Source organism: Ursus arctos, unplaced genomic scaffold (assembly GCF_023065955.2).
Source record: "Ursus arctos isolate Adak ecotype North America unplaced genomic scaffold, UrsArc2.0 scaffold_28, whole genome shotgun sequence".
In the NCBI taxonomy this organism is placed as follows: Eukaryota; Metazoa; Chordata; class Mammalia; order Carnivora; family Ursidae; genus Ursus; species Ursus arctos.
Window position 1 is genome coordinate 3878213 of NW_026622963.1, and position 27862 is coordinate 3906074.

At 38.2% G+C, this 27862-nt stretch overlaps 1 protein-coding gene across 7 annotated transcripts in view; it reads left to right on the forward strand.

Moving 5' to 3' along the window:
• The window catches only part of MAP2K5 (mitogen-activated protein kinase kinase 5), a 249378-nt gene that overhangs the window by 90052 nt on the left and 131464 nt on the right, over positions 1-27862 (forward strand). For all 7 annotated transcript variants that reach the window (XM_026478382.4, XM_044391907.3, XM_026478383.4 and 4 more), the window contains 4 exons: positions 406-474; positions 568-649; positions 12469-12530; positions 17763-17811. In XM_026478382.4, the coding sequence (XP_026334167.1) occupies positions 406-474; positions 568-649; positions 12469-12530; positions 17763-17811 (262 nt within the window). The remainder of the gene's footprint in view (positions 1-405; positions 475-567; positions 650-12468; positions 12531-17762; positions 17812-27862) is intronic.

Consider the following 27862-nt stretch of genomic DNA (forward strand, 5'->3'; position numbering starts at 1 on the left):
CTGCTTATCGCCTAGTGTCTGAATTACAAGACAATTTTTTTTTTAATGGTTTCAGGGTCATTCCTTTCTTCCTTTTCTGGAAATAACCAATGTGGCCAAAATAGGGTATATAAATTAAGGGTGTTATAACTTAACTGACTTTTAAAGCCATTAATACTGACCTTTGAGACCTGGCTTTTTCCTTGGTCTCATCAATCACTTCTGTACCACCTCCCCCAATACAAAAGGTTAGGCAGATGTGGGTACAGTTCATATTCCTGGGGGTTATGGTAGTGGAGAGCAGAAAAAGGGGCAATGAAGAGAGGAAACACCATATTTTTTCCTTTTTATATTTCATAGTGAGTATAGCAATATTTAAATTAAAGGTGAATATATGTGTAAATGTTGATTCCATTCTGTATTTAGGTCATACTACTAGATATTACACTGGAACTTCAGAAGCAAATTATGTCTGAATTGGAAATTCTTTATAAGGTAATTTTTCTTGGTTATTTTTTTTCATAAAGCATCTTATGGTATTGTCTTGCAGGGTTTTTTTTAACTACCTTTGTCTTATTTTTGTTACAGTGTGATTCATCATATATCATAGGGTTTTATGGTGCCTTTTTCGTAGAAAACAGGATTTCAATATGTACAGAATTCATGGATGGTAAGTTTTCCCTATTATAATACTTTAAAAATGATTTGGGAGATACAGTACTTTAAAACCTGGTTCTGATTTAGATGTCAAGTAGAATTAAAAATAATTAAAATATACCAATAATTACCTCCATTATACTCTAAAACATCTCAGTGTTAGAGGTTCCTAGTGTTAAATATTTACAGCTGAGCTATAATTTCAAGAATGTAATTTCATTTACTTTTATTGAAAATTTAAATAGAACAGATTAAATGCTGGTCTAATCGGTGGTTTGATATTTGATTCTTCCATACAATCTGTCTTTACTTGCAAAACAGATGTTCTGTTCTTTTAATGTTTCAATAGCCAAAACAGATTTTCTTTTAAAGAAATCTATTAACCCAATGTCCTGTGTCTTTTAGAAAGAAATCGGTTCTTAATTGCAAGATAAGAAATTGTTTTTCAACACAGCTGTTTAGCCAAGATGTGTTTAGTTTTCTTTGGACTCTAGCCTTTTCTTTTATCTGTATTTTTCATTCATTTCTGTGTTGGTAACTCTTTCTTGATCTGAATATTTTGGAAAAATGCAGATTGCTTGGTACCCCATCCCTGAAATGATGTCATTGTATTTACCCATTTTAAATCAAAGCAGTCTTTAGATTTTACATATCAGTTTTTCGATGTCTAGTACATTAAAACTCAACATTTTTTTTTAATGTACTTAGTTCATTTGGGGGATTCTCAGTATATTATTAAAGCAACTAGTTCATGCCTTGTGAGACTTTTTAACTAGCCCACTTTGGTACCTTGATACTATAATAAGGTATATCATGTGTTCTAAATTCAGTTTCATTGAAATACGTACTTTTTGAGATGGCGTATTTAATAAGCGTTACCGTTTTGATGTACACAATCCAGTGGTTTGAGTACATTCACAGGGTTGTACAACCTCATCATCACTAATTCCAAAACATGTTTAATCACCCCAGAAACAAACTTCTTAGCCAATAGCAGCCACTTGCTCTTCCCTCTTTCCTCTAGTCTATGGCAACAACTAATCTACTTTCTGTCTCTAGATTTCCTTATTTTGGACTCTAGGTAAATGGAAGCATGCAGTATGTGGCCCTTGTGTCTGGCTTCTTATACTTAGCGTAAGGGTCTGAAGGTTTATGCATGTTGTATCATATATCAGTACTTTATTCCTTTTTATGGCCAAATAATAATCCATTGCGTGGACGTACCACATTTTCTTCGTTCATTCATCAGTTGATGGGCATTCGGGACGTTTCCACTTTGGGGCTGTTAGGAATAACGCTGTTCTGTGCATTTGTGTACAAGTCTTTGTGCGGACATACATTTTCAGTTCTCTTGAGTGCATATATCTAGGTGTTAAATTGCTGGGTCATATTTACTCTGTGTGTAATTTTTTGAGGAGCTGCCGAACTGTTCCATTCTATTTCACACAGTTTGCCTGTATAGCTGCAATGTATGAGGGTTCCAGTTCCTCCACATCTTTGCCAACACTTGTTATTGTGTGTCTTTTTTTACTATAGCCTGGTGAGAAATGGTATCTCTTTAGTTTTGATTTAGATTTTCTAATGACTGATGACATTGACAATATTTCCATGTGTTTATTAGCTATTTGTGTATCTTCCTTGGAGAAATGTGTATTCAAATCCTTTGTCTATCTTTACATGGGTTACTTGCGTTTTTATTGTTGAGTTGTAAGATTTCTTTTTATATTCTGGATACTAGGCTCCTATCAGATGTAAGATTTACAAATATTTTCTTCCATTCTGTGAGTTGTCTTTTCATTTTCTTGATAGTGTCCCTTGAAGCACAAAGTCTTAAAATTTGATGAAGTTCAGTTCATCTGTTTTTTCTTTGGTTGTGCTTTAGATGTCATATGTAAGAAACTTGAAAATTTACACCGGTTTTCTTCAAAGAGCTTTATAATTTTCACTCTTACATATCATATAAGTTTTTGATCCATTTTGAGTTAATTTTTGTAAATGGTATAGAGTCCAAATCCATTATTTTGCATGTGAATATCCAGTTGTGCTAGCACCATTTGTTAAAAAGATTATTCTTTCCCATTGAATTTTTTTGGCACTCTTGTCAAAAATTTATTGACCATGAAAAGTATTTCTGGGCTCTTGATTCTATTCCATTGATCTATTTGCCCATCCTTGTGGCAGTACCAGACTGTACTTGCTTACTTTTACTTTATTATTCTAGATTATTTGAGCTTTGTAGTAAGTTTTTAAATTAAGAAGTGTGAGTACTCCGACTTTATTCTTTCTCAAGATTATTTTGGCCATTCTGGGTCCCTTGCATTTTCATAAGAATTTTATAATCAGCTTGTCGAATTTGCACACACACCAAAAAAAAGTCCAGCTAGGATTTTGATACAGATTGTAGTCAATCTATAGATCAATCTGGGGAGTACTGCCAACTTAACAGTATTAAGTCTTCCACTCCATGAACACAGAGTATCTTTCCATTTATTTAGATCCTCTCTAATTTTTTTCAGGATGTTTTATAGTTTTCAGTGTTCAAATTTTGCAATTCTTTTGCTAAATTTATTTCTAACTTTTTTGATGCTATTGTATATTGAACTTTTAATTTCATTTTTTGATTGTTCATTGCTAGTGTATAGAAATATAAATGATTTTTGTATATTGATCTCATATCCCTCGACCTTGCTAAACTTGTTTCTTAACCGTAATAGGTTTTTGTAGATTCCTTAGGGTTTTCTATATAGATCATGTCACCTGCAAATAGATGCAGTTTTATTTCTTTTTTTCTAATCTGGATGCTATTTATTTCTCTTCTTTGCTTAATTACCCTGGCTACAACCTTCAGTACAGTGTCAAATAGAAGTGGTGAGAGCAGACATCTTTCTTTTGCTCCTGATGTTAGAGGGAAAGCTTTTAGTCTTTCACTATTAAGGGTGGTATTAGCTGTAGGTTTTTAGTAGATGTCCTTTATCAGGTTGTCCAAGTCCCCTTCTCTTCCAAGCTTGTTGAGTATTTTTATCATGGAAAGGCATTAGATTTTGTCGAGTGGTTTTTCTATGTTTATTGAAATGATCGTGCAGGGCGTCTGGGTAGCTCAGTTGGTGAAGCATCTGATTCCTGATTTCAGCTCAGGTCATGATCTCTGGGTTATGAGATCGAGCCCCATATCAGGCCCCACCCCTGCTCATGCTTTCTCTCTCTCTCTCTCAAATAAATAAATCTTTAAGAAAAAAAAGAAGAAATGATCATGCTTTTAAAATCCATTATCCCATAATTATGGTATATTGCTTTAATTGATCTTTGCATGTCGAACCAATCATGTATTGCTGAGGTGATTCCACTTGGTCATAATGTATAATCCTTTTTGTATGTTGCTGGATTCAATTTGCTCTATCTTGTTGAGGATTTTTACATTTATATTCTTAAGGAATATTGGTTTGTAGTATTCTTTTCATATAATGTCATTGTCAATTATCATGATAATTCTGTCCTCAAAAAGGGAGGTGGAAAGTGTTTTCTCCTCTTCTAGTTTTTGGAAGAGTTTGTGAAGGATTAATGTTAATTTTTCTTTAAACGTTTGGTAGAACTCATCAGTGAAGCCATTTGGTTCTGGGGTTTTCTTTGTGAGTAGTTTTTATGGTCAGGTGTCATCTGTTGCCAATTATCAGGAAAAGTCCAAGCAGTTCTGCCCACTGCATCTTAGTATGAAGTTCCCAAGGAAAAGACAATGCAGTCAGGCACTGGCTTTAATAGTGCTTTTACTCAATAAAAAACGAGACACCGCAAGATCAGTTTTGGTAGCGAGTGTCAGTTGCCTGTGGCCAACAGCAGGCCCTTCCTGGCAGCCTGTGCAGGGCCTTGGCCTACACACAATGCCTCGTGCTGCAGCAAAAGGATCCTGCACCCCACCCCACTCATGTGGTATCAGAAATGCTGAAAGCGGGGGGCATGCCTGAGGGCCATTGACACACATGCTTAAGCAGGACAAAGGAGTGCACAGTTAGTCTGAAACAGGGAAAGATATTCCAAAACAAGGAGGTAAGCCCAGCACAAACTATGTGGGCTCTTTATCTGCTGGTAGGCAAGTATTCCAGGCCTAAGGCCCATTCTTATGTGGCCAGGTGGAGTTCAAAGAACAGTGCACATAAGACTGTCTTTCTCAATAGTGTTTTTTAATTGTAGTATAACACATATAATGTAACATTTACCATATTAACCATTTTTAAGTGGGTAGCTCATCAGCTTTAACTGCTACCATCTATCTCCAGAACTCTTTGCATCTTGTAAAACGAAGATTAAACAATAACTCTTTGTTTCTTCCTACCCCTGGCAACCAACATTTGATTTGTGTTTGTATGAATTGGACTACTCTGGGTACCATTTAAGTGGAATCATACAGTATTTCTCTTTGGGGACTGGCATATTTCACTTTGCATAATGTCCTCAAGTTCATTCCATGCTGTGGTATGTGTCAGAATTTTTTTCCTTTTTAAGACTGAATAATATTTCTGAGTAGTTTTTTGATTACCAATTAATCTCATTACTAATTATAGGTAGTTATAGGTTTATTCAGAATGTCTGTTTCTTCTTGAGTCCGTTTTGATAGGTTGTGGCTTTCTAAAATTTGTCCATTTCATCTAAATTATCTGATTTGTTGATATACAGTTGTTCCTAGTATTCGTTTATAATCATTTTTATTTCTGTAAAGTTGGTATTGATTTTCCCTCTTTCATTCCAGAGTTTAGTAATTTGAATCTTCTGTCTTTTTTTTCTTGGTCAGTGTAGCTAAAAGTTGGTCAGTTTCTTTGTCTTTTTCAAAGAACTAACTTTTGGTTTCTTTGATTTTCTTTCTTTTTCTACTCTTTATTTTTTTTTAATTTATTTATTTGACAGAGATAGAGACAGCCAGCGAGAGAGGGAACACAAGCAGGGGGAGTGGGAGAGGAAGAAGCAGGCTCATACCGGAGGAGCCTGATGTGGGGCTCAATCCCGTAACGCCGGGATCACACCCTGAGTCGAAGGCAGACGCTTAACAACTGCGCCACCAGGGCACCCCTCTTTTTCTACTCTTATGTCATTTATCTCTGCTCTAATCTTTATTTCTTCTTCTAGCTTTGGGTTTAATTTACTCTTCTTTTTCTAGTTTTTTAAGGTGTAAAGTTAGGAGACTGATTTAAGATCTTTCTTATTCAATGCAGGTGTTTGCAGCTATACATTTCCCTCTAAGTACTGCTTAAGCTACATCCTGGAAGTTTTGATGTGTTCTGTTTTCATTTTCATTTATTTCGAAGTATTTTCTAATTTCCCACAAAGGAAATCCCTTGTAATTTCTTTCTTGACCCATTTTCAGTTAGAATTGTGTCATTTTCCACATCGAATGTCCTCCTGTTGTTGAATTCTAATATTCTTTTGAGGTCAGAGAACATATTTGATATGATTTAAGTCCTTTTAAATTTACTGAGATTTGTTTTATGCCCTAGCATTGTCAGTTCTGGAGAGTGTTTCATTTGTACTTCGGAGGAGTGTATTCTGCTGTTGTTGGGTGAGATGTTCTTTAGATGTCTGTTAGGTCCAGTTGATTTACAGTGTGAAGTATTTTATTTCCTTGTTGATCCTCAGTATAGTTCTATTTGTTATTGAAAGTAGGATATTGAAGTCTCCAAGTATTATTTTTTGGTTGTCTATCTCTCCCTTCACTTCAGTTTATGCTTCACATATTTTGGTATTCTGTTGTTAGGTGCATATGTGTTTGTAATTGTTATATCTTCATGATGGATTGACTCTTTTATCATTATAAAATATTTTTGTCTCTAGTCACTATATTTGTCTAAAAGTCTATTTTGCCTGATATTAGTATGGTCATCCCAACTCCCTCTTGATTCTTATTTGCTTGTTATATCTTTTGCTCTTGTCTGTTCTTCAACCTGTTTGAATCTAAAGTGCATCTCTTGTAGACATCATAGAGTTGGGTCATTTTTTAATCTGTTCTGCCAATCTGTCAGTATTTAATTCATTTACATTTAATGTAATTACCAGGAGCGCCTGGGTGGTGCAGTCGGTTAAGTGTCTGACTCTTGGTTTCAGCTCAGGTCATGACCTTGGGGTCATGAGATGGTGCCCAATGTCAGGGCGCCATCTAGGCGCCCTGTCTCCCTCTCCCTCTGCCCCTCCTCCCTTCTCTAAAATAATAACTAAATCTTTAATATAATTACCAGCAAGGTAGGGTTCATAACTGCTATTTTACTACTTGTTTTCTTTAAGCCATACATCTTTTATGTTCCTCTTTTTCTCCGTTACTGCTTTATTTTATGTTAAATAGATATTTTTTTAATCTATTGCTTAAATTCTCTTGTGGTTTCTTTTACTATATTTTTTGAGTTATATTTTTGGTTTTCCTAGAGATTATAATTAACATTTTAACTTGTAACAACTTAGTTCAGATTAATATAAACTTTTTTCAAGTAGCTCTATTCTTTCCCTCTCCTTGTGCTGTTATTGCCATATAAGTTACATTTTTATAAGTTGTATGCTTATTAACACAGATTTACACTTACTGCTTTTGTGCAGTTCTCTTTTCAATCAGTTAGGAGAAAAAGACTTACAAAGAATACATATATCTTGTCTTTTATATTTACCTGTATAGTAACCTTTACCAGTGTATTGTCTTTTTTTGTGTGGATTTGAGTTACTGCCTAGTAACTTTCCTCTGAAATTCCTTCAGTTTGAAGGACTCCCTTTTATTTCTTAAAAGATTTTATTTATTTATTTTAGAGAGAGAGAGAGAGAGAGAGAGAGTGAGAGTAAGCAGGAGGAAAAGCAAGAGGGAGGGGGGGGGAGAGATAATCTCCAGCAGACTCCCTGCTGAGCTCAGAGCCCTATGTGGAGCTCAGTCTCACGACCCTGAGATCATGACCTGAGCCGAAACCAAGAGTCAGACCTTAACCGACAGAGCCACCCAGGTGCCCCAAAGATGACACATTTTTAATACTTAAAACATTCACTTTACAGTCTATATTGAACTGTCTTTTTTGAGAAGACTCCTTTCTAGACTTGAGCTATCTAAAACTCCTCTCTTACTGCTCCTTGGCAGCTTCCCTTTACTCCATGCTAATCAGTCCCTGAACATGAAAATTTCCCACTTTTTTGAGGTTTGTTCTCCAATTCCCATCTTTCTGTTATTTACCACATCAACTGTCCTAAGATTTTATTGCCCTTTCCTAGATCTGAACTTGTCATTTGTCCTTGAGAGATTATGTAGACTCAGGCATGAGCTCTCACAGTTCCTTTGCTTCCACCTGTAGCTCAGCCGCACGTGCACCTGACCCTCCTTGCACATGCAGGGCTGCATGAGGTCAGTCCCTCCGCATGCGCATCCACTCGGTGGCGTTCTCTCCACCAGTCACCCTCTCTCTTTTGGCTCTTCCTTGTCTAGAATACAGTAAAATGTACCCCAAAAATATATGGACCAAAAACCATGTACCGCCATCTATCATTTCTTCTCTTCCCTTCCCATTGCAATTAAACTTCTTGACAACTTTCTCCCAACCCTAGTACTGTTCCTTCCCTTAGTGTAGATTCTCACTATTTTAATCTCATATTAGTCCTTTATTTCCAGATATTTATTGAGCACTTTCCTTCAGACGCTGTTCTAAACCCGGGAATGCAATAGTGAGAATAGGACTTAATTCCTGTCACTATGGCACTTAAATTCTGGAAGGGGAGGCTGAGAGGAAACACAGTACACTCTCTGAGAGGGATAAGTCTCGTTAAAACATAAAGCAGGGCAGATGATGACTACAGAAGAGGAGGGGCTAAAAAGGACGGTCAGGAATGGCTTTTTTATGGGAGTGACATTTTAGCAGAGACATTAATGTCAGTTAGCCACTTGGGAACATCTTCGAGGAAGATGTAGTATCTGGTATAAATGCACCAAGGTGGGAACAAGCGTGGTGTAATCAAGGCCCCACAAGAAGGCTGGAGTGACTAGCAAGTAGCAATGAGAGGCCCTAGGGCTGGAAAGGGGGCCAGAGAAGTAAGCAGAAGCTAGATTGTGTAGGCATGTAAGGAAGTTGTGTTTCAGTCTGAATTGGAATGCCACTGGAAGGATTTAAGGAAGAAGGGCCATGATATGCCTTCTCATTGAGAGAAACAATCTCAGAAATGCTCCACTATAGCATCTCAGAATAGATGCCTGCGGTTTTGGATTGCCATCTTGGGAATACTTTTTTTCCCCAAAAAACCCATGTTGTGGAGAAAGAAAGGGAGTATCAAGTATTCCCTTGAGTACTTGAAAGAAAGGGCTCTTTATTTTTTCAACTAACAGAGGCTAAAAGAGCTTCTGAAATTTTTGCTTGTGGTTCCAGATTTTAATTTTATTAGTTTTGATAATAATCATGGTCATTTTAAGGAAAATTTTGAGATGAATATGACAGTATTGTTGCTTCTCCTTCATTTACTTCTTGTGTTTATCCTACTTGCAAGACACTACTTTATATTTTAGCCCCGTATTAGGTTAAGCACAGACCTTATGCCATGAGTCCAAGGCTTAGTTGCATGAAAATGATAGCCCTAATTCATCCAGAGAAGCATCCGGTTTGACAGTTGAGATGGGGTTTTTTCCTAATCTATTAGCACTCTTCCTCCTGGTTCCTGTGGTGGAGAGTGGCATGCAATGAAATGACTGGCTAGGGGTGGTCTAAGGCCAGGGAACACGGGGAAGTGACAGGTCACAGAGAGCAAACCAGTGATGTCCCCTTAGAATCATGAATAAAAGGTTCAAACCAACTGTGCAACATAGAGTTTCTAAATCCTTGAATACCAGCTAAACTATCTGAGTGTGTAATGGTGATACCACATTACATTAAACAGTAAGAAAGTTCACATGTGATTCCCAGGCTCTATGAGGTTATGGGGAAACCTTTTAAACGTTTGCAGTTCTGGGAGTTCAAAGGCTGAGACCTTTCCTGAGCCCTACCATCAGCTGACTCATGGCCGTGACTAAAAAACGTACCTTCCTGGGTCTCAGTTTCCCCCACTTATCAGATAAAGTCACTGGACTGATCTTTAATGTCCCTCTAGCACTAACGTTGGGTGATTTGAAGAGTCTAAGAATTGCCTTTTTGGGATAGAAGTGATAGTGAAACTCAGTGACCATTCAACTGAAAACTCTCATTTTTAGCCTAAGAATTATTTAATTGCACAAAGAGAACTTATTAAGCTTAATAGGAATTCTTGATTCTGAGTGGATCTGCCAGATCTTTTTTTTTTTTTTTTTTTTTTTTTTTTTTTTGCCTCTGACAGTTATCTCTAATGATTATGTTAAGGACAGGATGAATGTGATGAATTGATGACACAAAGCCAGTACCTAAAGATTCACCCATGTGGATGGCTGAGGAGAGTGGGCTATAACTGAGATTAAATGGATATTTACAGAAACCAGTGGACTACCTCAAAAAGAGATTCTTTTTTGGCTTGTTCTACCAATAAGGGTAGTAATGGACTCTTTGGCCTTTCCATTTAGCTTGTTGACTATTGATTGTCTGTTTAATTAAACCCTGATTTACATTTTATGTAAAAAAAAAAAAAAAGTCTCAGGACTTCTTCCTTAGTGTATGTGAATGGATTTGCACCTCCGGTTGAGGCACTCAAGCTTCCTTTCACTTCACAAGGGACCGGTCCAGTACGCTGCATTTGTCAGTCTTCCAGATACCGGCACGGAAAGCGTATCTTCTTGAGACTGTTTATTCTTGCAATTGCCAATTCATTTGAAAGATCAATGAGAACATGAAATTTTTTTTAAAGATTTTATTTATATATTTGACAGAGAGGGAGACAGCCAGCGAGAGAGGGAACACAAGCAGAGGGAGTGGAAGAGGAAGAAGCAGGCTCCTAGCGGAGGAGCCTGATGTGGGGCTCGATCCCAGAATGCCGGGATCACACCCTGAGCTGAAGGCAGACGTTTAACGACTGCGCCACCCAGGCACCCTGAGTTTTCTTACAATATTTTCACTTTTATTGCATCTATGATAAAAATGCTATTTTAGTAAATAAAGATGGTTCAGTTCATTTCAGAAGTGCCTTTTTTTCATTTTGTTCCTGGGTAGCACCCAGAGCCAAAGCATCAAGTTGAGCCATACCGTGGTTTTCCAGCTTCTCATAAGAATCTGGAAACTACACGTCAGAATAGTGTTTCCGCTTTAAACAGGATAAATACAAAGTCAGTACCTTTATATGTATGCAATAGATATCATTTGTTTTTATAGGAAAAATAATTTTTTAGGAAAACTTGACATATAAAATATTCGTATTTGTGAAATGTACTTAACTTCATTTCAAAAGAATAACATGCTCCATTTTAGTATCATCCAGTAGTAAAGTGGTTAAATATGAATTTTTAGCCTCTGATTGAAATGGAAATTATGTCTCAAATATCCTGGATAACTCCATTATAGAACTGAAAGACTAGGATGCCTGGGTGGCTCAGTCAGTTAAGCGTCTGCCTTCCGCTCAGGTCATGGTTTCGGGCTGCTGGGATCGAGCCCCACATCAGGCTCCTTGCTCAGCGGGGAGTCTCCTTCTCCCTCTCCCCCTTCCCCTGCTTGTGCGCTCTCTCTCTCTCTCTCAAATAAATAAATAAAATCTTTTAAAGAATGGAAAGACTACACCTCAACTTGACTCAAAGAAAGGTTATTACATGCTGTTAAATAGCTCTCATATAATCATATCGTTAATATGAGTGAAGTAGTGGTTCTTTGTGTATCTTTCTGAAATTCTTATATTACTTGTGTGAGATTGAAAATGTAACAACCATACCCAAATTTGTACTTCCAAGTGAATATTGGTTCCTTTAAAATAGTTCCCTGGGAAAGCCATGCAGTTATTTTCAGAGATGTTACTGTTGCTGTGGTCCCTTCCTTCAGACCGACTGTACCTATCTGGTGAAGTTCACGTGGACTTTAGTTTATCTGTTGATTCATTTGACAGATATTTATCAAATAGCTCCTCTCTGCTAGTTATGCTCATTTTCAGGTTGATGAAAACCTAAAACGAGTAAACAGCATGGCCTTGTCCTCCTTCTGTTTGCAGTCTAATGGTTTTAGTTTTTGGAACTGCTAAAAGCTGGATTTGGTAAAGATGAAGGAGGTTAGTGAATACCATTTTAGTGAAAAATATTATGACACAAGGAGATGGGTTTTTTTTTTTAATTTCATAAAGTGGTTTTCGAAGTGATATCAAAGAGAATTTGTAAAACAGACAAAATCCAAACCATTTTGAACTGAGTATCTTTGGAATAGGTTGATTGCTTGTCTTGGTACTTAATTTGAAGGATAACGTTCATTTAGGTAGATGTTAATATTACTATTTTACTTTATTAGTTTTTTATGTATATTTTGGACCTTCTATTCACCACCCTTTGTTTAGTTAATTTGAAATTTCTAAGACAGGGTCCTGGTTTACCTTTGAGAAAACTGTTACATGAGGTAGATACCTAAATGTGGTTGACCTGTTGATCTTTAGTTTTGTGTATGTATTTAATTTTACGTAAAATACAGAGTTGTAGCCTGCCCTCGACTAGCTTCTTTCAGTTTTTACATGTATGTGATTATACATTTGGAAATAAAATGGAAATAGCTAGTTATGCTTCATCCGGAAGTATGCTATTATGTCATAAATAAAATTGGACTAAAAACCAATTCGACCCTACACATCCAATGCGCAATGTAAGAAGAAGAGAAGAAAAAAAATATTCTCACAGTGAATGCGCAGAGGAGCCCAGTGCAGCATTCTAGTAGTTTTATTTATAATAATGCAACATATCTGTCTCTACAGGGGGATCCTTGGATGTATATAGAAAAATTCCAGAGCATGTCCTTGGAAGAATTGCAATAGCAGTGAGTATATATGTCTTCAACCTTATGAAATTGGAGCGATTGAATCTTTTAGTCAAATCTGTTCCCCTTATATCCTCACGATTTTGTTTTCTTTTTCTTTAATCCCTGTTGACTGCCAGCACCTTCTCAACTCTCTTCTCTTGTCATTTTTGCCTTTTCTTCTTTTTCATAGATCGACCCACAGTAACAGTATAGTCACATGACATGCTTCAGGCTTACCGGAATTGGTACCTGCTCTGCTTTCGTGTGTTAACAGAGACCTTAGTACACTTGCTAACCAGTAACATTTCTAGATTCTTCCACAAGAAAGCTGTTTGGGGGACATTTTGTAGTTATAGGCATATGACTAGAAAATACTTTTTGAGTCCGAATTATTAAAATTAAACTATTTACAAGAAAACACTACTTTATTCTTAAAGATTTTTGCAGGCTTTTTGTGTTCTTCGTTTTTAATTTTTTCACCGGCGATATCTAGGAATTTATTCCCTTTGTGGTTAAGAGCAGTTTTCCTGTTTTCTATATTCACACAGAAATTGATGAACTATTTCAACTAGACTAATGTTACTGGATAAGCTCCAGATTTGAAATTTGGAATAACGCAGGCTATACAGCGTCTAAAAGAAGTCATGGGGTGGTGTAATAGTAAACAGTTGCTAAACTAAAGGCACTCTGATAGCTTAAGCAGTTTAATGCAGAACAAAGCGATTATACCATGTACCATTTAATTAAATGGCTGATTTTTGCATTCATTATACATCAGACTGACAACTCAAATCCTTTAATCCAACATGGACACTTACTTAGTCTTAGTTCATTGTAATTCACAGCTTTCCTTTGTTCTTTCTGATTATTAGTGTGAACTGCCCAGGGTGATAACTTTCTTTGCTGATGCTATTGCTAAGTAGCTTCTAATCTACATGTTTAGGAAGATTAGTTTAGTATGAAATTTGAGTACTTAAATCACGATTTTAGATGAAAATAAAAATGTTTCATTTCCTCTTTTAATCTCAGAGGGGAATGAATGCTTTGTGGCTTTTGGCAGTTCTTGGCTCTAAAGTTTAATAACACGTATAATAAAGGGCAAAAAAAGGCAAGGATACCAATTGAAAAAGAAAAAAGTATATGAGTTCTATATACTCAATTATGTGTTGAACTTGGCTAAAGTAGGAATGTGCCTCCTTCAGTCAGAGAAGCATGTACTTCCTGGACTTCATAAATCTTACCTTCCTCTTGCGTAGGGCATCCACACAAGGCCATTGGTCTTTTCAGTTCTGCTGGAGTGAGAAGCCTGCAAAGTGAATGGAGTCAGCAAAAAAAATAATAATAATAATCAGGCTTCAAATACCGGGCTTACCTATTGGGCAATCGAAAATATGACAAAAATTATTTTAGTGAAAGGCACTTGAAATAAATGCTAGCCCAGAGCATTGTTTACATTTGCCCTTACATTTTTAAAAATTAGGGTCCTCCCCCCCCCAAAATATGTCCAATTTCTTTAGCTTTTATGGCTCATCAGGCCATAGTAATGAAACCTGCCTGTGGCCAGAGTAAAAGAAATGCTTTTGATAATTTTGCTCTTCATCTGCCACTTTTTATAAACTCTGCTGGGGCCTAAGCTTGTATAATGCCTCCAAAGCGTATTTTTTTAATGTAATTTGATTAGGCTACAAACTTGGATAATCCTTTGTTGCAGCTGACAAACACAAGTAGAAGGATTCCCCCAAATCAAAATTAAGACTAGCAAATTGATGTTTGTAGTAGGTCGTCTCTCCTCTACTGTTCTGAAGACAGATCAGCATTGTTCCTTTGAGTTCCCTCCATGAGGCCGAGAAAGCACATGGGTGCTCTTTGCCGTGTCAGAAGCAACAGAATCAGAGGAGAGAGGAGAGAAATAGATGTATATTGAATACCTCCTTGTGCCAATGTTTTATGTATAAATATTATGTCATTTAATCTTTATAGCAAACTCTGTAAACTGTAGGTTATTGATCATATTTTATACATGTGCAAGATGAGGCTTAGAAGAATTAAAGTTATCTGTAACTAATCAGTAAAGATTTGAACCCAGCGCTGTTTCACTCCAGGCCTCATGCTCTTTCACTCTGCTTTCCTAAGAGAATGAGAAAAAAGAGAGGAAGGCCTGAAAGGGAGAACAAGGTTAAAGAGAAAAAAAATAAAGAGAAAAAAGAAAAGTATATGAGAAAGGAGTGGAGTGACACACACAATTGCTTCGGATTCTTTTCATGTCTTGGAACCACATTGAGGCCTCTCTTCCTCCCCCCCAGTTAGCTTTGTTTCCCAGGTTCTAATAACCTGGCGTGCTGTGGACGGCCAGAGACCCAAGGTTCGTTACAGGACGGACCCCTGTCAGCTTCTATGATGTGCTGTTTGAATTTTCTCTCGTAGGATATATGGCAAGAGCATATTTTTTCCAGGAAAAAAAACCATTCACATAAACTGGCTGATTTCAGCCTTCCAACTTGCTTGGTGATTTTTATCCACTTTCCATTTGAATGTGGTCTCCTAGAAAGAGGAATGCCTTTCTGCCATTTCCTGCCATCCTAGCACGTTTTCTTTTTCCTCTCATTTCTGAAGCAGTGACACTGTGTGCTGTATTTTGAGTGCTAATGTTGATTGAAGTTGTCCCTGAAAGGATGTGCACTTGACATGTCAAGGAGTGAGTGATTGACAGCAGATATAAGTACTTTTAGTGTCAAGGCTTTGTCAAGTCATTGTTGTGAAACCTAGCCTACTGAATGCCAATAATAGCCTCTAGAGTTTCAATGGACAGATTTCTGGCTTCCTCTGCACTGCTTTTTGTATGCTTCTAAAGGAAAACGTAGTCTCTTTTGACAAAGTTGGAAGAATCATACATTCTTTTTGAAGCTCTAGTAAGATTTCTAATTTTAGTAAGTATCACAAAATCAGCATTTGTTTTACTTTTTTTCTGCCTGATAATCTGAAAATATGGATTGCCTTCCCCTTGTGTGTTTTCTGGTCATTCATTTCTTGTGGGACCAGTTTTTAGTGGTGAGCCATCTTTAATGGGAAGGTTCTGTAATATGCAACTAAGCTTATAAATTGAGAAGTTTAACCCTAATTCCAGAACTCAGAGGTGATTACTTCCATGCTAAATAAGATGGCCTCCTCCTACTACCCAAAGAGAAAATTGTTTTCATTATTGTTATTTTTATAAGCATTTAAGGAAATGTTTTTGCCTGTTTCCTTCCCCTGTTGGTTATCATTATTACTATTTTGATATTTTCTTCCTTTTTTTTTTTTTAAACTATCTTACTGTCCAAATATATGTGTTTTATTGTAATGCCACTTATTTCAAATCCTGGAAGAAATAATTTGCTATAAAAATGTATTCTGTTCTCTAAAACAGACAAAATTATTGTGGAAACAATCATACCTTGCTAGCAAATCTTTCAGGAGTACATCCCCCTCTAAGAAAAGAATTAAAATATGTTAATCTCTGCTCAGCATTAATTGATATAGATTTTACCTTCTTCTGGATCTTTAGTGTATGGAAATTGGTTTTCTCTCTTTGCATTTCTCTTTTTAGTATTGCTCTTAGTCTTTCTTGATCAACTGAAATCCTTTCAGATTTAGCCGCAGGCTTCTTTTCCTCATTTTCAAAATAAATACATGTAAATCACTCAGTTACTCCTCATAATGGCAGGTTTCCTTGTTTTTATAGTCCTGACTCACCTAAAATTTTCTATAATGGAGAATACTTTTAAATTCTGGTAGTAAATTTTGAGTGATAGTGGTTCATTCATTGTATCTGATACATAATTATGAATAGTCAGCCTTGAAATTGGTAAGTTCACACTCTGTGCAGACGGGGTCAGTGGGTGTGAATAAAAACACTTACATCCCCTTTGACAACCATTTCTATATAAAGGCTGTTAAAGCCTTTAGTGATTAAACTTCTCATACAGAAGGCAGCACTTGTAACCCATGTACTTAGGGTCTTAGAAACCTCTTTTTTTCAGAATCTTATTTCACTGATGATTCTTAGCACAGGCTGTGCAATCAAAAATCCAATCTAATTTGAATGTTTATATTTTCTCACTTTATTTTCTTGACCTGCCCTTCCAGTGTTTTCTACGTGACTCCACACATACGCCTGCCTCGCCAGCCTGGCCTGGGAGGCTGCTCGTCTTGATACACTTTGTTCTTTCCTACCCGAATGGCATTTAAAACATTTTTTGGAAACTTTTAAAAAAAATTATTTTAAACTTACAGAAAAGTTGTAAGATGCTTCCTCCAGATTCCCCAGCTGCTAACAGTTAACCACGTTTGGTATGTGTGTTTTTCCTGAAACATTTGAGAGTACCTTGCAGACCTCATGGCCCTTTACCCCTAAATACTTCAGGTGTATATTTCCTAAGAACAAGGACTTTCTCTCACATCATCGCTGTATACTGATCAAAATCAGGAAATCAGCATTGATTGGTACAATGCTTATTATCTAATCAGCAGTTCTGACTTAGATTTTGCCAGTTGTCCGGTAATACCCTTTCCAGACCAAAAGAATAAAAATTTCTAGTCCAGCATCCAGTCTAGGATTATACATTGTATTTAGTTGTGATGTCTCTGGTCTCTGTTAACCCAGAGCAGTCTCTCAGCATTTCTTTGTCTTTCCTGACCTTGATCTTTTTGAAGAGTTCATGGCCCCAGCTCTTGGACTGTATATTTTTACCTTGGCCTGAACACTCCCCTCTCTTTCCTTCATGAATCTGTTACTCAGAGCTCAGCCCTTTGGTAAAGCCTTCCTGATTATGGGCAGGAAAAGTAATCTCTGTTCCACCCATTGCTTTCATTAGTTAGCTTTTAAAAAATGTCTTTCCTTCATCGTAAATGTCATGACTTAAAAAAAAAAAAATTCCACATATGAAAGTATAGGAAAGGGAAGCCTTTCCTCCCTGCCCATTCCACTACTGGGAACTTAGTGATGGACTTCCGGGTCATGTTACATGCACATGTATTCTCTTTTTTCATTCATTGTGCTTTATCTTCAGGATATTGTAAGCCCATTAAAGGAAGGAGGGCTGTAGCTTACACATTTGGCATCCTTGAAGAGCCTGGCACAGAAATGGGAGATGTACAGTAGTAAATGCTTGTTGGTTTTCAGAGGTTTAAAGGAAGAATTATGGTTGATATGATTATATGTTTACATGATGATAAAATCATCATTGGATTGTTTCTCTTTCTTCCATTTAGGTGGTTAAAGGGCTTACCTATTTGTGGAGTTTAAAGATTTTACATAGAGGTATGTACTGCGCTTACGAGTTCTGACTTAATTTGTAAGGTTGGGTGGGGAGCTCTCCAGATGCCTTGATTTTTAAATGAAATAAATGATCTGATATTTAAGCTAGCTGATATATTTGGTAGTCAAAAAGATGGCTGCTTCGTAAATGTTTTTCTTATTTTCTCCTTCAGCAGCTTTGATTTAGATCATAAGCATGGTATTTTTATGGATGTTTACCAAACATGTAAAAAGGTATTTCATAGTATTTGAAAAGGACAGGATCTGATTTTTAATCCTGAGCTCTAGTTACTGCAAAGCCTTCACTTTCTGTACAATTGCATCCTTTCCTCTTATTAACACTTCAGACATTACCAAACACTGTGCCTGAAGAGATCGTTTCACATATCTTGAGAGTAAAACTTTATATAAGGAGTCAGTGAATGCGTCAGAAATCAGTCTCCCACTCGATTAACAGAACACACGAGAAGAATAATCAGATAACTGTTGAATGTTGTGAAAGGAACCGCCCTTTGAATTTTTCACTGTTTCCAAAATGTCCAAATTCATTTGGAGCAAATTATTAAGTGAGAAACAGACTATAGCAAAGCGACTTCAGTGCCTCCCATTACTAATAGTACTGTTTAATTTTACGCACCTGCTCAGCCCCGCTTTATGCCCATTTGGGGACTGCAACAGCATACACACTGGATGTGATTAAAGGAAAGTTTAAAAAAAAAAAAAAGGTATGAGCTTTGAGAGAGCGAGCAAACAATGGAGGCCTTCAGCTGCAGTATCACATCGGTCACTGAGGGTTGTTTTTGTTGTGGGGGTTTTAATATCCTCGTGATCACAGATTTCTTCTCAAATCCCTCATCCTCTTTTGAAGAGGATGTGTAGACTTTGACAAGTAAAACTTGCAGTTCTTGAAGGTGTTTATGCGGATTAAATGGAATCACAAACCAAATGTTCCCTTAAAGCCAGTCCAGTCTATTTCTAGAGTGTAGTTGGTGCAAAGTGTGACATAGGGGGAGTGAGCTGAGTTGTGCTCGTGTTACTCTTCCTGGGAAGAAGTCGTCATGAGAACACATCTGGTGGGTGAGAAAAGAATGGAGCATTTTCACCACCAGGGTTAAGAGAGAAGGGTATTTAACATAATATGACCTATATTGTTTCTATTCCCTGTACTCCCACCTCCCCACACTCACCAACCCGTAAAGTGGTAATAGCCATTTTAATAGGAGTTAACACAGTGGTCAATTCTTGTCGTTCTATTGATTTTTATGGACATCTGCTATCCATTTGACAAAGGAACTCGAGGAAGACATCAATTCTCAATAGCAGAGCCTTCATTTAAAAGGCCCTTGCCATGGAAATGCAAATGTTACTATTAAAGTGATCCTTGGGGTCACCCTACACTCTGGGCGTGCAGCGTACTTCTGGCTGATAGCGAATCCGCCCTAGCCATAACATTCTGTGAGGGGTCTGAGGAGCACCAAGAACTATAGTGGACAGGGAAATACTGTTTAATTATTCTGCAATCATCTTTCTTTTTTCTTCTTTGCAGTCATTGGTTTTAGTTTTACTCTTTGTTTTGGAGAAATAATTGAATTTTTCTTTGAAATGGGATCTTGATAGGCATGTTTCAAGTGGATGTATGCCTGGGATCTAACAGTAAAGTCTAAGGGGTATGTCAGATTCACAGAACAAATCTGTAATCACTGCGGCCAAGTGTGGTTGACCAGAGCTCTCAGAGGCGAGTAGGTCCTCCCAGCTCTGGATGCAACTTGAGCCAAGAAAAGGTTCTCTGGCCAGTTACTGTGAAAACCTTCACTTTCTGTACAATTGCGTCCCTTCCTCTTACTAACATTTCAGACGTCACCATACAGTGTTCCTTAAGAGGTTGCTTCACGGGGCGCCTGGGTGGCACAGCGGTTAAGCGTCTGCCTTCGGCTCAGGGCGTGATCCCGGCGTTGTGGGATCGAGCCCCACATCAGGCTCCTCCGCTGGGAGTCTGCTTCTTCCTCTCCCACTCCCCCTGCTTGTGTTCCCTCTCTCGCTGGCTGTCTCTGTCTCTGTCGAATAAATAAATAAAATCTTTAAAAAAAAAAAAAAAAAGAGGTTGCTTCACATACCTTGGTGGCCTTAGTGGCTTTCCTGGTTGAGGACATAAAGGTTTCAAAAAGGAATCGTGAACTTGTACTTCTCTTCTCAGTCTTTGCTGGCCAGCTGAATTCCTGCACGGTCACCCCCTGTAAAATGCTACTAGTTAAGGGAAGAAGATGTCTGTGAGGGGCTGAGTGGGGACAGTGGTAGCAGGCCAGCAGACCTCCCAAGGGGTGTGAGTTTTAAATAAATGCCAGTGAGCGGACGCGCATCTGCATCTGTCTAGACGGAAAGACGAATGAATCACAGCACAGGCGAACAGTTATTCCCCAGTAATTATGGGTCCTCGACTGAAGAAGTCATATACACCTCATTAAATATATGCTTAGCTCTAGAGTTTCCTGGTTATTCATGGAAACTTTTACCTTCTGGATTTAAAGTATGTACTTTTATGGAAGAGTAGAAGCAGCAAGGTGTCCCTGAAGACTTTTGTGAAACATTGTAATGAGAAATTTACTCTAGATTGAGTAGTTGTTAACTTAATATTTTAGAGGTTTTGTCCATATTTAATAACTTGGATTCCATAAAAATAAGATTAAAGATGCCTTTTTATTTACCAAAAAGCTATTTAATTTTCTCCCTGATTAAAAAATTATAGCTTTTTAGATCAGTTCAATCAGGCAATTAAAGATCAGAGCTTCCAAGTTCAGCTAAGGCAATTAAATAGGTAATACACCTGTTTGTACACTTGCGCTATGTAAGCGCATTGCTGTACCTTCTTAAAAGCCCATATACTCGTTTTTGCTTTCTCTAAATGAACGATGATGGGAATTCTAGCTGAATATGTGTCACATTGTCAAATCAAAGGCAGTGGTCCTTCTGTGGGGGTGGGGGCGAGGGGGGAGAGCCGCCACAGGTACCGTGAGAACAGAGTGAACAGAAGATGATGCGGAGAAACACTCATGAGTGATCTACGTTTCTTTCTCCTTTGTCTTGGTCTAAGTACCTGTGTTCTCCTCCGATCATCATTTCCTTCCCTACAAATGCTGCCCCTAGAGCCAGGGTCTTGTACTTATGAACACAAATTTTAAAAGATGAAGAAACGGAAATGCATTCAGTTACCTAATGAGAAGAGAATACTGTTTCTCACATTTAAATGGCTTCCTTGGAATACTGCAGTCCTGGATTTTTAGCCGTAGAACATAAATGGGTAAATAGTATCTTTTGGAATTTATAAAACACAGTTAATGACTTCCAGACAAGCTGGCAAAAATTAAGAGTCTTTCCCGTAGTGCATATTCAGTGAGGACTGTAGAGTGGACCGAACTCTGAGCAGCAGCAGTGACAGACCACCCACCCCACGAAGTTTGTTAGTCTGACACAGGCTTGTTCCTTTGATGTGTTTAATGTTCACTGGACATTTTTTTTTGAATTAAATCATAACAGTTACTGTTCATAATGGATTATCAAATATTATATTCAATTTTTTTTTAATTTTTTAATTTTTTTAAGATCTTATTAGAGAGCATGAGTGGGGGGAGGGGCAGAGAGAGAGAGAGAGAGAAGGACAAGCAGACTCCCCACTGAGTGGGGAGCCCACTGTGGGGCTCAATCCCAGGTCCCTGAGATTATGACCTGAGCTGAAGTCAGACACTTAACCAACTGAGCCACCCAGGCAACCCATCAATAAGGTTTTACTACTGTTTATTTTGTTCTTGTAAAGATTTGGTTGAGATAGATATGCAAGTACTTCATAAACTATCGAATGCTAATAATGAGCACAAGTTTTTATTGTATAATAACTGTGAATTAATCACTTTATCCAGTTTAAGCACATACCACTTCCAGATTAAGCCAGGAAGAGAGTTTATTATTCCTTGTATTACCGGGTCAAAAATTATGAAAACCTTTTCTCTAAGATAGACATACAGTATCACATGAGGACGTAATTATTAAAAATGTTTGAAAGTTCCATCAGGATTAACTACTGTGGAAAATTGTCTTTATTCAACAGCACATGTGTGAGCCCTGTAAGCATAGCATGTACTGACTGGGTAAAAACAAAGAAAATGAACAGTGAGAAAGTCTGGTAGACCAGATTTGACATTACAGCAAACATTGCAGCTTAACTTCAAAACATACATCGCCACTAATGAGGTGAGAGCCCTGCATATTAATAAACCTGCAGCTCCAGCCATAGCCATCATTACCCACATCAAACATAAATACAAGATTAACACCTGTGCCATTTCTTTGGAAGATGTGAGAATGCCCTGGCAGTAACTGCTCTCTCTTTCCCTGAGGATAAAAAATAGAAATGGAAGGGTAATGAGAATAGAGCTTAGATTAAGAAAATAAAATTGGCAATCAGGCTAGGGCAATCTTATACAGATGGAGAAGTTTATAGAAAGAAAAAAACCTAGATAGTTGGTGTCCCAGGACATTTTTTGTATATATGAACCTGGTTCATTTCACCTGCTTTCTCTAGTAGGAGAGTTTTTAAAATATTTTTGTATCTATATAAATATATTTTTAAAAATTTTTTTAAAGATTTTATTTATTTAAGGGAGAGCGAGAGCACACGTGCACACACGTGCACACACGTGCCAGGGGAAGGGCAGAGGGAAAAGGAGAGAATCTCAAGTAGACTCCGCACTGAGCACAGAGCCTGACGCTGGGCTTGACCTTGTGACCTGAGCCAAAACCAAGAGTTGTACGCTTAACTGACTGAGCCACCCCGGTGACCCTATATTTTTAATTTTTTATGTTATTCTGAAGGCAGATGCTATGCAAATAGATTTGTGTTTAGAGAAACTAAGTCTTGTGGTTTCAACATGCATGTTGGAATGTTATTTTCTGCTCCTGGCTTTACTTGTTATAAATCTGGCCTCACCCAGATCTAATTGGTGCTATCTTAGATTCCAAAGTCGTGTGGTTAGTTCAGTCATTTAGCAACTATTTATCTAATACCAGCTATGTGCCAGGCACCGCTCTAAGTACTTGGGATACATTCGTATTTAAAAAAAAAAAAAAAAAAAAAAAAGATTCCTACACTCATGGAACTCATTCTAGCAGAGGTGGAGCAGGGTTGGGAAGCAATCCGTAAATAGTAAACATAATAAAAAATAAATACAGTGTATTAGAAGATGGCTAGTAATATGGAGAAAAGAAAAAGTAGATCAAGCTTGTAGCAGCCAAAGGGTAGGTTGCAGTGTTTCCAGGGTAGCCCGCAGAGAAGATGAGCTTGGAGCAGAGGCTTGGAGTAGGAGAGCAGCTGGTCAAGTAGGTATACGGGGGGCATAGAGCAGAAGACACCAGGTGGGATGTGTTTGGAGTGTTCACAGAACAGCAAGGAGGCCTGTGTGTTCTGTTAGGAACTGTGGCAGCAATCCAGGTGAGTTACAGAGGCTCAGATCAGGGAGACATTTGTGAAGATGGGGAGAGGTGGTCAGATTCTGGATATATTTTAAACATAGAATCAATAGAATTTCCCAATGGATTGCTTGTGGGTGTAAAGAGAAAGAAAGGAGTCAAAGTTGCTTGAAGTTTCAACAGTAGTTCAGTGTGCTAAAAAATGCTTCCTGCTACTTTTTTCTGTTAAAAGGGAGCCCTTGGGATGCCTGGGTGGCGCAGTTGTTAAGCGTCTGCCTACGGCTCAGGGCATGATCCCAGCATTCTGGGATCGAGCCCCACATCAGGCTCCTCCGCTGGGAGCCTGCTTCTTCCTCTCCCACTCCCCCTGCTTGTGTTCCCTCTCTCGCTGGCTGTTTCTGTCAAATTAATAAATAAAATCTTAAATAAATAAATAAATGGGAGCCCTTCACTAAAATTAAAGAAAAAACAGATAATTTAAGTGCCAGCAAGAATATGGAGCAACGAAAACTCTCCTGCATTGCTGGCGGGGATATGAAATGGTACAGCTACTTTGGGAAACAGTTTGACATTTTCCTGCAACATGAGCCAGCAGTCTCATGCCTAGTGGCTTGATTCACAGTCCCCCCAAACTGGAGACAACCCAGATGTCTTTTAGACGGTGAGTGAATAAACAAGCTGTAGTTAATCCATACAGCGGGATACTACTCAGTAATAACAGAACTAACTACTGATACAGGCAACGTGGACGGATATCAAAGACTTCATGCTAGGTGAAAGAAGTCCGTCTCAACAGGCTACCTGTTTTGTATTCCACTTACACGACATTCTGGAAAAGGCAAAGCCATATAGATAGAAAATGCATGGGTAGTTGCCAAAGGGCTGAGGGCGGACTGACTGTAGAGCTCTGAGGGAATTTTGGGGAATGTTAGAAATGTTCTTCACCCTGATTTTGGTGGCGGTTACACAACTGTACATATTTGTTAGAACTCCTAGATCTAGGGCGCCTGGGTGGCTTGTTAATTAAGCGTCTGTCTTTGGCTCGGGTCATGATCCCAGGGTCCTGGGATCGAGCCCTCTGTTGGGCTCCCTGCTCAGCTAGGTGCCTGCTTCTCCCTCTCCCTCTGTGATCTCTCTCGCCTTCACTCTCTGTCAAATTAATAAAATCTTATAAAAAAAAAAAACACATAAATCTATACATCTGGAAAGTGTGAATTTTACTGCAGTAAATCAGAGAAAGAAAGAAAGAGAAAGAAAGAGAAAGAAAGAAAGAAAGAAAGAAAGAAAGAAAGAAAGAAAGAAAAGAAAGAAAGAAAGAAAGAAAGAGAAGGAAGGGAGGGAGGGAGGGAGGGAGGAAGGAAGGAAGGAAGGAAGGAAGGAAGGAAGGAAGGAAGGAAGGAAGGAAGGAATTCTCATCTCAGCAGTGTGGTAGAAGCTGTACTTTAGAAAGAAGTTTCCCCTGCCAGAAAGGCAAACCATTCTTTCAAAGAATCTCGGTGATTCTCTCATTATCACCGTACCTTATGGTTCCTGAAAAATCCTACCTTCGTTTGGTCTAGCAAATGAGTAGGTTGAAAAAAAAATCCCTGATGATTTAAAGGACATTTGCAATGTCAGAAAGAGAAAGAGAGAAACTTAAAAGTAGCTGTTGTCATTGGCCAGCAATTGGGAGCATCTGGAAATTGGACGAAATCTTCTGTCCTTAGTTAAGCCATTTTTCCCTTAGATATTAGTAAGAGCTGCAGGTGTTCAGCAGTGACTTGGCCCGACTTAGACAACTTAAAAAGCTCAATTTCTAAGGAGGAGTAAAGCTTTATTTGAATTCTAGGTTGAGTCACACTGCTTGACTGCGTTGTTGTGTGACCCTGGAAAGGCAGGTCTCTCCTGCTCTCTGGGTCTCGGTTTCCTCTTATATACATTGAAGGGATGGCTAGGTGTTCAACTCAAGTTCCTTCAAGCGCCAGAATTTGTACTCTGTGACCCGGGACAGACGGAAGTGTGACAGGCTAGTGAGGTAAGGGAAGAAGGCTAATCCAGAGAGGTATATGGGAGAAGAAAGAAGAAGATTGGGAATCCCCAAAAGTAGATTATGCTATGAAAATAATAATAGTAGTAATAGTAATAATAATAATAATGAATATTTATTAAGCATTACTCTGTATCAGACACTGCCCTAAGTGCTTGATGTGTCTAGACTATTTTGTGTCCATTCAAAGTGGAGAATTCCAGGAAGTATGAAATCGTTTAGAACTGAAGAGGAGATACTATGAAATGCAAACAAATAATTGAGCATTAAAGCAGTGTGACTTAGCTAAGAAAAGGGGTGCCAGGGTCCTGGGATCAAGGGTCATGTCAGGCTTCCTGCTCAGTGGGGAGACTGCTTCTCCCTCTGCCCCTCCCCCCACTCATACTTGCACACACTCTCTCTCAAATTAATAAAATCTTAGAAAGAAAGGAAGAAAGAAAGAACGAAAGAACGAAAGAAAGAAAATGGGTGCTTTCTAAACCAGACTGGTATAGTAAAATCAAAAGACATCTTTAAGGGGAAAGGGTTTTTCAACTATAAAGTATACTGAAATAAAGTAATTTTCACTAACAAAGAATTATAAAAAGAACATGTTGGGACACAACATGGATGGAAAGCAAGGGCATTTTAAAAATCTTTTTATTTTGAAATAATTGTAGATTCACAGGAAGTTGCCCAAAAAAGTACAAAAGGGTCCCATGCAAGGGCGTTCTTTTTAAGGAAGGCATTTGGCAGAGAATTGGAGGCTGATAATCCAAAAGGATGTCGGCAGGTAAACGTTATGTATATTTTCGAATGCCTTTTACATGAGAGCAATGTAAACATTAAGATTTAAAAAATGTTAGAAGAATATTTGTATTCCATCCCCAAATTATTTTATTGTATTTGTTAAATGAGAGAAGACGTTGGGATGGTGGAAGTAAGACCTTTGAATTCCTTAGGGAAGAAATGTCGATGTCAAGGTGGCGGTGTTAAAACAATGCCTTTGTGGAGAGTGAATTTGGGATTTTTGTAGAAACTAATTAGGGAATGATCATTTGCCGGCTAAAGTGATTCTTCAGGGAAAGGATTGTTGGAAAGCATTACTGTCAGTAGAAAACGAACCTGGTTAATTTTAAGTAACTTACGAAAAATGTGCACAAAACTTTCATAACAACCTCTTTTGTAGAGATGTCCTCAGTGTGTGCTTACTCGTAGGTTATGGTGAGTTTGTTATCTAAGCCGTATTTTTGCTATCTGGAGGAACAGTCTCAGTTTTTTTTTTTAAAGAACTGGTTAGTGTTTGAGCAGCCCAACTCATTTAGAAGGAAATCATCCCCAGCTGGTTTTATGTTGAACATGAGAGGCTGAGAGAGCCAAGGTGCGGGGGCTCCTTCCCTGAGCTCTGTGACTGTTTCAGTCAAGTGTGTCTGGAAGGGGCATTTGTGTTAAGCAAGTGCTAGTGAGAGAAGCAGTTACCTTGGCTCCTGTTTTTAAGTCCTTTAAATACTGTCCTTTAAATGTAAATACTAATCACACGCCAATGCTGTAGTTGATCATGACTCACGAACATTTGTGTTTTTGAGAAAAAAAAATAGACTTAGCCCATTAACCGAGGTAAACAAACTAGTTTAATGACTGTGGGTTGTTGGTTTTTCTCCAGCTCTGACAATCCACACAAATGAACGTCTCTAGAAATCAAGCCTCCTTCCCCACGTTGGTCATTCATTCTCTTTGCCTCGGGTAATCACTGGGGATTTCTGTATTTGCGATAATGATCTTCAAAAGCAAGAAACCCCATATGACATGACTTAAAAGTATTCTTTTAGGGGCGCCTGGGTGGCACAGCGGTTAAGTGTCTGCCTTCGGCTCAGGGCGTGATCCTGGAGTCCTGGGATCTAGCCCCACATCAGGCTCCTCTGCTGTGAGCCTGCTTCTTCCTCTCCAACTCCCCCTGCTTGTGTTCCCTCTCTCACTGGCTGTCTCTATCTCTGTCAAATAAATAAATAAAATCTTCAAAAAAAAAAGTATTCTTTTAAAAGAATATGTGTCTAGAATGTATAAAGAACTCTGAAAACTCAACAGCGAAAAGACACGAAGAGACATTCTACTGAACCGGCTTTACAAATGGCAGACAAGCACATGAAAGATGTTCAGCCTCATTAGCCAAATTAAAACCACAGTGAAGTATTACTACACACCTTCTAGAATGGCTAAAATTTGAAAATAGAGATAACACCACATGCTGATGAGGATGCAGAGAAATGAAATCGCTAACACATTGCGGATAGGCTTAGAAAGTGATACAGCCCCAGTGGAAAACACTTGGGCATTTCCGAAAAATTTAAACATGCAGCTACCATCCAACCCAGCAGTTGCACTCGTGACTATTTATCCCAAAGAGGTAAAGACTTAGGTTTACACAAAAACCTGTACACAAATGTTCATAGCAGCTTTATTCATACTAGCCCGAGACTGGAAACACCCCAGAGGTCCTTCGGTGAGTGAATAATTAAACATTGTACGTGTCTGTACACTACTCCTGCTCAGCATAAAAAGGACTCTCTGGAGAATTACGCTGAGTGACAAAAA